Genomic DNA, 12,116 nt, shown 5'->3' on the forward strand with positions numbered 1-12,116 from the left:
GTGGGATGTTAAGATGACAGGGTTATTTACCTAGTATACCTGGTCAGAGATGGAGTTGGATATTGTGCTCTGGCTCCTCAAATCCTTCTCTAATGAATCAAGCCATGAGGGGCTCTGGCCTGTAAAGCTTGACGAAACCCACAATCTACACTCATCTCTCACTGCTAGTTCTGCAGGCCTATTCATCTGTATATTCACACATAGGGAGTACAAAGGATATTCCATCTCAGCACGGATGTCGTCCAGACGGTGGGAGAGTTCGATAGAGTCCTCCTCCTTGTTCTCATTGAAAACCTTGAGCTGGATGTCCAGCTCCTCTGTCTCTTTTAGCTCCTAAAAATAAATTAGACACATAGCAGATAGCTGAGAATGTGAAGTTGAACAAAAGGTAATCTAGCAGTGTAGATTATGAAAAACAGTCACAGCACCTGCAAGAAATAATTTAGATATAGCTCCTAAAGATTTACTACTCTAATCTTTGTATTGTTGAATCTCATCAGACTTGTACTGTATGTTACTGTTAACCAGACATATTCTAAAAATCTGTAGAGAATATTGGTTTCCCTGCTCCAGCTGTACAGAGAACAGGGAACTGAAATGCCCTAAAACCTTTCACCACGCATCCCAGACAGTACTTATTTCTACACACCTGTTCCAGTCATGAGGGGCTATGGGGGTGCTCTTTACCACTTCTCTATGAATCACCGGTAGTGGAGTTTACAGATGGAGACAGGGCCAAATGTAACCCAATTTCTGCAGGTATCAATCACACCGCACCGCTTTTTTGGTGCACCATCTGTCTTAAGCAACACTGGTTCAGAGGGAGGTGCACGAATAAGGAGAGAAAGAGAAGAGGAGGAGGTCCAAATGTATGCGTCAAGGACTACAAGAACAAAACAAATTGGGCTTCTTTTTTCAGTGGAGTTCACTTTTTTTTTTTTTACTACAGTGACTCCTGAATGTAACTCATAATTAGATGAAAGCGTGTCAGTTTGAATGTCGGCATTAAAAGCCTTGAACATTCATAAATGATTGTACACTGAGACTCTTTCATATCAGGGGGCAGAATTGAAGATAATTAAAGTAATGACAGTAATAATCAACAGGAGCAGCTGGGATGACTTATTAGCAACTGGCTCTTTGACATGTTCACCCCACGCGCTACAAACTAGAGCTTGAGTGATGAGTTGGAGCTTGTCTATCTTCGCCTCATGTGAAGAAGTGTAAGCTCCCTGATAATGATGCCAGGACGACCTGTGCGATGCGGTGCTAGCAATGCATGACACTTGACATAAGCTACTACCACTACTAATTATACCAATACTTATACTACTAATTAAATTAATTATAATAAAACCTATCCTTATATATATCTTTGTGATTTTAAGTCACTCATGAAGCTACCAGTTCTTGAATCTTGTGAAGAGGGTTTAATTCTACACCTGGATTATCTGGTCTGATAACTCACCGGCAGGATCTTCTTGAGGCCACATCTCAAGAACTCATTGCGCAGATGTATCCGGAAGTCGAGGTCATCAGGGGACGTGACCAAAGCATTGATCAGCTGCATGCAAGCAACCTGTGGAGAAGACAGACAAAAACACAAACAGAGAAAGAAGGTTAGGAAATAAGAAAATAAATGAGAAATAAAACATATTAATACAATATTAAATAATTTCATTGTAAATTGTGTGTTTGGTCTCAGAAAAATAAATGTGTGTTATGGAGTGATTATTTGCTCTTTGCTTCTTTTCCAAAACCAAAATCACAGAAAAATGATTGTATTGATGGAGCGAGAGAGACCAGAAGAGAAACCGTAGAAAGTAAAGGCCTGGTGTGTCTATTGACTAGATGTGTATTATTAATGGATTTATTGGAAAGGAAAAAGCCTCTAAGTATGTGTGTGTGTTTCTGTGTGTATGTTAGGTGGAGGATAGGGTTAAGAGGAAATTGCTGATGAATTATAATGAGCAGGAAAGTGTTTCAGGGGAGCAAACCATGGATAAGACAGTCTTCCTTGGACAGACAATCGATAGCAGGCTGAAGGATTCCCATGGACAATGTGAAACGTCTTCTGAAACCTTGACCCTGTGCTGTTGGCTTGTATGTGTTATTAATAAGAGCCACAACAATGCTGATTCTGTGTGGTTTCCTCCGTCAGATTATTTTTCTGTGTTAGAGTTAGGGTTAGAATTTCGATTCTAACATATTCTTGCTTAATAGTTTCAACAAAATCTCAAACATGCAGATACACCTGCATTAAGGGAAATAAACCTACAACAGCAGATCACCCCATCTAGTGCTATCTGAACAAATTACTTGACACAAGATACAACCAAATAAACCATATCTGCTTTCTGAATTTCTGCCTTGTGAAAAGATGAGCAAAAGCTATATGGAGTGCACTGGTTTGTTTTTCTGTTACTGTGAAGTTGTAGCAGCAGTGTGTGTGTTAGCCAGTTATGGGGATAAAACGCATGATGTTATGCCATACAGATATAGGATACTGTATAATCTCTTGGGAAAGTACAGGCTTGATAGAGTAAAGGACACCCTGCCACTGAGCATGTACCACTTGTGCCACGCTCCCAAAACATGGCAAACTTCTCCATGTTTCAGAAAGGCATGAGGGCTTCTAAGCAAGATCTGTGCACTGAAACCTGACATTTTACTGTATCCACCAGAGGCCAGAAACATAAAAGAAACTCTACCAAATCTTCACAGAATTTATGAGAGTGAAGAAAGCCATGGAGCTCATGAAAAATTCTTTCTCTTCTCCTGCATACAGATGGATACTTACAAGCACCTCAAACATACCTCAAACATACCTCAGTCATATATACCGGAGTGGGAAGTGAATGGGTTGGAGGTGGGGGCATTATCTGTGTAGGTTTACAGAGCTGCAGCAGTGCCATGGGGGGGTTTCTAAACATTGTAATTAAAAGTGGCACTGCTGGGACGGTTTTAATGTTGAAATGCTGAGTTTCTTTCGTGCTCAGCAGACAAGCATAGCCTGAACTACAGCAAAACACATTTTAATCACATTAGCAAAGTCTAGTTCTACAGCCCATCACAGGTTTTGGATAAAAAGTCAATTAATTTCCTTGAGCCCCCTGCATCAGCAAAGCATTTTAATTTACTTCACAATTAGCAGAGCTTCATTTCATTAACAGCAAAATTTAAAGGAAAAACAACAGCCCCCTAATAAAAGAATATCTACTTTCTCTTGCGCCACCCGCCTCATCAGTTTCCTTCATGACTTTTCCTTCATGACTTCCCAATCCCTGCAGTTAAAAAAGTAATTCCTTTCGTAATTCCCTACTTTTGGTTTCACAAAAACATGTTTTAAGTGGGGTTTTTATTGCTGTTGTATAGTTTTCCCTGCTGTTGAAGAATACTAATGAAAATGAAGAGAGGTATGGTGCTGCAGTTGCCCTTTCACACCAAGTCCTCTGAGACCCAACTTCACTGCAGCATAGAAAAAAGCAAGGAGAGGAATTTGTAAGAACTGACAAAAATGAGCAAGGCAGTAACAGGAGGAAAAATGTGAGAAAGAACGAAAAAAAAAGACATAAAGCTTATAGGACATCAACATCTCTGCTTTTTTATTATCATTTTTCTGGTGTTTGCAAAAAGAATGGGGTAGTTCAGTAGAGGAGATCAATGAAGCAGGTGTTTTTGATTAAAGCAGTGGCGATGGAGCTCAGGATGCATTTCAATAGCCCCATGATCACGTCATGTGCTAGAGGTGTTGTAGGGTTGACAAGCGGCCGCTACGGCACGAAGAGAGAGGCAGAGAAAAACGCATGTAAGGAGACAGTTGACGCTGAGGTCCCAGAGTGACAACTATCAATTTCCGTCTTGCCTGGCATCAAACGTGGTTTTCTAGGCAAAACAGTTCATGTGAATGACACTGGACTGTGCCAGGTTTCTGCCCACTGTGGCCAGTATGAATTAGTGTGTATGACTATTTAAGTAAGAAAGTATTTCACAGAATAATACTGAATTTAGATCAGTATGATAAGATAACATAGGTGGTTATTGTATTGATCATTGGAATGGCCACTAAACCATGAAGTTTACAGTTCAAAGGAAATAACCTACTAAGAGGGTAGTGATGAATGAATGATGATTATTAAAGAGTGATGTTAATTGCTTCTTGGTGTGCAATTCCTAACCTGGAGTTGCTGGGCTTCGTGGTTCTCCAGTCCTTCCACAATTGAAGCAAATCTCTCTTTATTGTTCCTCTCTGCAGCAATTGTCATGGCAGCGAGAATCTTATCCAGGCTGGAAGACAACAGAGAGCAGGGAGCAGGCAAACAAAAAAGTCAACAAACACTTTTATCACCTCACTGACAGGACATTTACTCACAATTTTCAGCTCAAACACCATGTATCTTATCTTCCCTTGTGTGTTGGTGTGGACATTTACTCCGCCAGTCTTTGGTCACCCTGACAAACGCTGCTGCTTTCCATCTCTTTGTATGCATTCTGGTCTATTATTGCAGCAGTATCCAATTTTGACTTCATCATGCTTTCTACTAAGGTGATGCTAGACAAAAACAGGGTTTTACTTCAAATGTGTTCACTTGTCAAAGCAATTGTGGTAGAGAGTATTTGGCTCGGTGAAAAAAGGGTGCAAATTATTGCAGGGACTGCCAGACTAATGTGCAAATACACCTATTGAGAAGGTAAGCAAATTAGAGTACTTGCAAGGGTTCAAGGCAACTTGGCTAAATAGAACATTGGACAATTTAAGCCTCTGACTTGTGAATGAAAGAGAAAGTTTGTGCTACACACATGGAAACACACACAGAGGACTGCAATAAAAGTAAATTGATGTCTTATGAGCACTTACATAAACAGTGATTTACAATATGCTTACATAATAACTGGTAACAGGTGGCCTCTCTATCACTGCAGGGAAGGGCCACATTTGCTGTTTTGCTTTCATCAGTTGAGAAACTGAACAGCTTAACTCCCTGTCCTCAACCTTCCTACTCTCTTGCCTCTCGCCTGATATACAAGTTCCTCTTGCTGTTACAATAAATAAGTTAAGAAACAAATCAATAGTCACACTAGGCCAAATGCTAAAATACCAGTTTATGTATGTGTGAACATGTGTTATCACACATGCGACCAAGGCTGTTGCCATTTTTATTACCTTATATCATGCCAAAATATAACACTTTGAAGATGGCAAAATACTAGCATTCCTTAGTGAGTGAGGGAGATCATGTGTCTGAGACCAATAGGACTGTATGTGTGGAGTAAGCCTGACAGAGAGATAAATTGAATGGCCATACTCTGTGATAGGGGTTAGAAAGTCACAGACAAGCAAGGGGAGCTGCATACTGAGTAGCTTTAAAGCCAGTTCAGACGACGCTTCAAAACAGGCAAGATAGATCTGCTTAACTTGTCGTGTTCCCTTTTGATGCTGTCAGCTGAAGTGGGTGTTGAACATGAGTCAGCGTCACAACATTGGTTGGCAGAGAAGTTTCTGAGCAAGAAAGTGACGGCTCAGCTCCTTTGGCTGTCACTTCTACAGGATATGTACATTTTTTTTCTATGATCATGGCAGAGATCTCCATATTTACTTTTCTTGATCACTTTGAGAGTGAAGTGTGTGTGAGAGAGAGAGAGAGAGAGAGAGAGAGAGAGAGAGTGTGTCTGTTTAAAAATAGTTATTGTGTCCACATGCTAATTATTATGTCCAATTATTAATTCATTGCATCAATTCAGCAACATATTTATGTATATACAAGCTGACATCAGCAATAATCTATTTTAAAATGCTGTGATTCAACTTCCTGAAGAAGAACTAGCTTGATAAAACTTTATTAACTTCACAAAACTGGCATACCACTTCCAAGAAGCCACTGAAGTAATCACCTGTCTTCTTTAGAGGATGCGGCAGCTTTTGCTACCCATAGCTAATTTGTTTGACCCAAAAACACGCCCTCTACACACTGGGAAAAGAACATGAAAAGCACATCACTTCAAGGGCAGACCAGGTATTGTGCACACTGGTTCACTCATGTGGCTTGTGGGAATACTTAAACAAAACCGTTGTTTATTGTATTAGCTTCACCTATGCTTTTCTGCTATGACAGGTCATGCTGTCTGCTGTGAAGAAGGTCTATTATTACCTCATAAAATTAACACACAATATCACAAGATCATGGGATATTTACATACATTTATGCTTTTCAGTGAAAATGCTGAATTGTACTGTATATTTTCTGATAAGTATATTCTCACACTATCGTAAACATCAGTTTAATAGATATACATTTTAGGAGCAGTTACTGAAGATAACTGTGATTTTTAGAAATTGAACTGAATCAATAAAAACCAATAAATGTAAACCAATAAAATGGTTTTGAAGTGATTTACCAGAAATTATAATTATATTGGATTAAATTACTGTTAGGACAAAGATTTACACTCCTTGACATTCTTTAACTTCAAAACTATTTTGGGAACCATGCACAGTGAGGGTCAGAACTTCAGAACTACAAGCATCAAGGCCTATTTGGATGGTCAGAGACGTAGAGACACACTGCTGAACTCAGCTTCTCCAACAGAATTTGTGGGTTTGTTTATTTCCACCACTGCATACAGACTGACTTTGAAGTGCCATTGTTATTCTAGTCTGGCCCTGAGGGAAACAATAAAAAACACTCCCCTAAATCCAATTTATAAGCTGTCAGCCACGTTGTGTATCTGTGGCAAACTACACTGAGTAGTTCAACACATTAAACAGACTAAACTGCATCATCTGACCATGTGACCCAGTAGGTTTCTGTACCGTCTGAGGTCATCTGTAACTGCACCATATGTACACAGTGAGTACAGATGTATGCCGGTGGTGAAATCTCTGTGTGCGTATATATATATATATGTATATATAGTACATGCCACCCAGCGGGAAAAGACAGAGGCATTAGTGATATTCCAGTGTTTACAAGGTGCAGCCATCCCTATTGCTGTTTCAGAAACATTACAGAGTGTGTAAACATAGCAGAGATGGACCGAATCCCTTTCATCATTACTTTTTGTCATTAGTCAGGATTTTGAAATTGTTATTGTATAATTGTATAATGTTATATACTGAAAAAAATTGAGAAATGTGTCCCTCACTCAACTTTGAATACTGAAAACTCACTTATTAATTTAAATAGAGGCTATGCAAAAGGGTTAGTTCACTCATATCAAAAAATAAATACATTTTTCCATTTACCTAAAGAGGTATCTATCAAGCAAATACCTCTAGTTTTATTTGTAATGGTTGAGCTATATGTCCCTGAAATGTCTGGACTGTGTTTCAAGATTAAAACAGTTTTTAAAAAAACACTCAAAAGCAAGGTCTGTGGATTAAACTGATTTTTGTCAGTTTTGTTTGTTTTCTCATGCTTTAAAGACCACAAATGGAATTTTATTTAAGTCTCAGTAAAAAAATATCTCAAAACATACAAAGCTGGAAATAAAATCAAAGCTCCTGACATCATATAAATGTTGGAGAATGGAAATATGATGGTCTATCTACTGTACAAATGTCTCTTTAATGATACGCAAGACATGAAAAAGTGTGCAAGAGCAAGATGTGAGGAAAGAAATGGGACAAATGATCAGGCGAAGTGAGTTACACTTACATGTTTTCCTCTCCAATAATACAGAAGGCAGAGAGAATTTTGACAATCTCTGTCATCATGTTGGTTTGTTTGGGGTCAATCGCTCGTGCCAGCAGCAACAGGCTCCGCTCATCTCCCAAGATCCTTTGCAGTCCATACTGTGAAACATGGAAGGGAGGAGGTAGGACAGAGGAAAAAAAGTCCATTGGGTATAAATTAATGAGAACATTTGCATTCATGGAGAACTTTCACTTTAAGTAAAAAATGAATTATACAAAGAAGCTCTAATGTACGTAAGTTATAGTTAGCCTTAATTTTCTTTTAAGCAGGGACAACGAGGCCATGGGAGAAAATGGAGAGGATGATGAATTAATTCAATTCAGGACAGGACTATAGGGACAAATACTTATAGTCTCCTGTACCTTTTAGTCTCCTCACAACTGAAGGAACGGGTAAAGATGACCACGTGTGGGGATTAACTCTAAGAGAAGCAATATCAATAGTTCATCTATCCTTGAAATGTGTGTCACTTTTGAGAAATGAGCCAGACCTTCCCAAAAAGGATAATTAAAAGATCTGAGACTGTGGGCTAGAAATGGTATTTTCTGTCCCATTATCGCAGGCTTGTCAGAGTCCAGATTCAAATGTTTAGAATCCCAGCCATCTGAAGCACAAGTAGAAATTTCTAATAACTTCTAAGATGTCTACTATAAGTGTACACAGAGTGGCCTTGTTATTTAATGGGTAACAAAAACATTAAACATTACCTTTGCTTGCGTTAGTGAATTCAAATTAAATAAAAATTTCAGGGCACTAACTCTTTTCGAATCATTTCAGGTCATTTAGGATGGCGCCGGTGCAATATCATTTCACTACGCAGACATTAAAAGAGATCATTATCTAATTAATCGACTGGATGGATCATCTTCTCTTCGTCGACTCTTACAAACCTTATTGTTCATGAAAGCCTTCAAGCATTGGATAAGTTTATGCTGGTTCCGTTTATCAATATTCTCTTGCCTAAAAAACAAATTGAAAAAGATATGGTGATTACAAGAACAGAACGCACTACTATAAAAATGACACAGACACAGGATGTCAAAGCAGATCACTCACTGTTTCTTGTCCAGCAGCCTCTCCAAAGCATCCAGAAGAAGTCCAAGACCCTCATGACCAAAGTTATTAACCCAACTAGAAACACAAGACAGACACACAAACATCAGTTACACAATATTCTGTCAAAATTGTTATTGCATTGCTGGTTTATTGTAAGCCATGTTGATTCACAGAAGGAAACAAATAGAAGCAATATTGTATTAACCTCAGAGGAAATCAGTCATTCAGACTAATATCAAAGGTTTAACACTCACTTAGATAAATTGACTGTTGTAGTGTTTTTTAATTCCTAACAGGAAGAGCTACAAATGAAAAACCACCCTGCCCTCCATGATACTGAATACAGTCTGAAATTCAACTGTACCCATTTGCAAGAAAATGAACACCCACCCCTCTTTAGTTAGTATTCCAATTGCAAAGCAGTTTGTATTCAGGCCCCCCTGTGAGCTGCTATGTTCCTGTGCCAAAAGATTAAGCAATGCAAGAAAGATAACACAGTAATCAATAATGATTCGCGAGAGATAATTGGCTATAAACCATAGCGTATCAGGAGACGGCAAATGATCCAGTGCAGATGAGCCTGTTTGTCTAAGCCGGGCAAGAGAAGGGTGGGAGGGACAGTGTGGTCACAGCCAGATTATGTCATTAGCATTACTTGTTTTCAGGCCCCTAACTGTCAATAACACAAAATGCATGGAGCAATTTTCTGACATTAACGGGGCATAAGTCAATGATTTATCCCGCCTTTTTGACAATGATTTGAAATAATAATGGTTTGAGTATTAAAGTCATTTGTATTGACTCAGTGAGTCGGAAGAGACCCTCAATCAGGGAAGAGATGCTCTAGCCTGAGGCAACTGGTGAAGTTGAGGTGAGATATTTCTTTGATCTGTGACTAAATTAGCACACGCTACACCCCCACCATTACTCAAATTGCACTAGCAGATGAGAGGAACCAATTTATATGTTATTACTCTTTACCGTAGTGTATGATGATGACCTGTTTTCTTAATGAAAACAAAACATCATTATGTTGTACATTTATAAATGTCTGTTTACAAAAAGCCTTCCAGTTTGAATGTTTCCTTCCAGCACGTGCTTTGCACATCTTTAAGGTGATACAATAAGGAAGAACCAACTGGCTCAGTTTACTCCCAAATAATAATGCAGTTATATGTATTTGTGTTACGGAGGAGGTAGGAGTAAATGACTGTAGTAAATGACTAGGGCAACAAAGAGGGAAAGTAGGTGACATGGCTGAGGGAGCACAATTCAGTAAAGCAACATCTTTGTTTATGCTCCTTAGTAATGATGGTAATAGCCTTCAGAGAGCAGGAAATGGAACCAATATTTGTGAGGAGAAATTGTGTGTGGAACTGCAATTTGGGATTCTGGGAATGCTGTGTCACCTGAACAAGGTGTGTGAAAAAAGCACTGATAAGGAAGGGAGGATTTGGAGGAAAACAAGAGAAAAAGGACATATTTCATTAATACACACACACGCTGTCACACAACAACCAGGCAGGGAAACCATCATTTGACTCATTGTTACCAACAGAAACAGACTGAAAAGCCACTCCAGTGGTCAGAGTGAGCCAGAAATTCCTTACGATGTTTCTACTCTAAATGCTAAACATTTTTTCAACACAAAAGCTCCAACTTTGAGAAAAAGCCAGACAACTCCCATTCCATACTTCTCACATAGCCACTTGGTTGAGATTTTGTTGATGATATGATCAATTTTTTCATCCATCCATTTCATTACACCACCGGTATCTTTGGGTACTCACGGGGCAGGACTGGTATAGTTTGACACCAAAAAGCTTTACTGACCATCATTACATGCAGTGAGAGCTAAAGAGAAAAGATGAAGATTAATCTAGAACAAACATTTACACTCTTGTAAAAAAAACAACTTGTAGGAATTATTGTAAGTACCAGCTACTCACGAAAAAAAGAGCTTTGCTAATATATATCTTCAATGGAGAAGTTGTGCTAATTAAAACTTTAATATATAGTTGTTGGACTGAAACAGGACAGGCATAAAAGAAAAGAGAGATTGGAAGCGTCTGCACAGTAAATTTTTCATCAAAAATGTACATTTTGCTGCAGGTTACAACATAATGCAGTCCCTCCAAGGTTTTTCAGGCACTAAGTGTTTTGACTCCTCCCTACATCTCAGACTGTCTATCATTTTCTGTCCCCTCACGTATACCCTTAGGTCCTCTGCAGCTTGCCTTCTAAATGTCCCCAAAGTTACCACAAAGAAAATGAGAGATGGTACTTCTACAGTGTTTGTCCTGAGGCTATGAAATGCTCTATCCCTGTTCATCAGTAAAAGTGCCTCGGTGGACAACATACTATTACAACTAACACAAATAACAATACTAGTAACACCACTACTAGTATGTGTGTGTGTGTTATACTACTATTACTTGCAGTTATCATAATCTAATAATCTGTTTCTACCTTTCCCTCATTAGAACATTGTGTATCAACAATAACATTTACAAGCTTACAGTATTATCAGTGGGATTTCTAATCAGATATCCCTTACTGCTTAGGAGGGGGAGCAGCAAAACCTGAACTGTAGAGGTGGCTAAAGCTTGTGTTTGGTCAAACATAATGTGTGCTTGTTTCTTGGGGCCATTAAAATATCACTGTAGCGATTCACATTAAACACATTAAAGGAACAAGAGATCGAATCCTTCCCTTATCAGTCTCTTCTTCTAATGTGGGCATACATCCAAGGATTTCATTAACTTGGGGAGAACTTGTTCATCTAATATTGATGGCTATAATCCTCTAGTTAAGTGCCACCAAATTGTGTTACTTTCTGCAATCATGTATATTCCGCAGGCAAAATGAAAAATTCATGGTCGGTCTTAGGGAAGCAATTTCTTATTTTATATTTTGTGCTAGCTAGATGAAATTATGTTGTAGTTATGTTAACTGCTATAAAATGTATGCACTGAAAATCTAAGAGTTTGGCCCACATATAAGTGTTTATATATAAATAAGATTTTTACTGGCAAGATGTAGAGTGCATTACGAAAATATTCAGAACCTTTTTTTCCACATCTTATGTTTCGGCCTCATGCTAAAATCCTTTAATTATTTTTTTCCCCTCATCAATTTACACTAAATACCCCATAATGACAGCAAAAATTTAAGAAATATTTGCACATTTAATAAAAGAGAAAAACTTCAATATCATATTGACCTAAGTAAAGGGTCTGAATGCTTTACTCAGAACTTAGTACTTATTTGAAACACCTTTGGCAGCGATAACAGCCTCAAGTGTTCTTGGGTATGACATGACCAGCTTTGCAAAACTGGATTTGGGGATTTTCTGCCATTCTTCTC

At 38.5% G+C, this 12,116-nt stretch overlaps 1 protein-coding gene across 6 annotated transcripts in view; it reads right to left on the reverse strand.

Annotated features, from left to right (window-relative positions):
• diaph2 (diaphanous-related formin 2) overlaps positions 1–12,116 on the reverse strand; it is a 370,496-nt gene that overhangs the window by 252,692 nt on the left and 105,688 nt on the right. For all 6 annotated transcript variants that reach the window (XM_087171766.1, XM_087171765.1, XM_087171767.1 and 3 more), the window contains 6 exons: positions 8,751–8,825; positions 8,585–8,654; positions 7,656–7,792; positions 4,179–4,287; positions 1,469–1,579; positions 221–333 (listed from right to left, as the gene is read on the reverse strand). In XM_087171766.1, the coding sequence (XP_087027892.1) occupies positions 221–333; positions 1,469–1,579; positions 4,179–4,287; positions 7,656–7,792; positions 8,585–8,654; positions 8,751–8,825 (615 nt within the window). The remainder of the gene's footprint in view (positions 1–220; positions 334–1,468; positions 1,580–4,178; positions 4,288–7,655; positions 7,793–8,584; positions 8,655–8,750; positions 8,826–12,116) is intronic.

Source organism: Seriola lalandi, unplaced genomic scaffold (genome assembly GCF_002814215.2).
Source record: "Seriola lalandi dorsalis isolate HSWRI2012SDOR001 ecotype SW California unplaced genomic scaffold, Sedor1 jcf7180002054972, whole genome shotgun sequence".
NCBI lineage: Eukaryota > Metazoa > Chordata > Actinopteri > Carangiformes > Carangidae > Seriola > Seriola lalandi.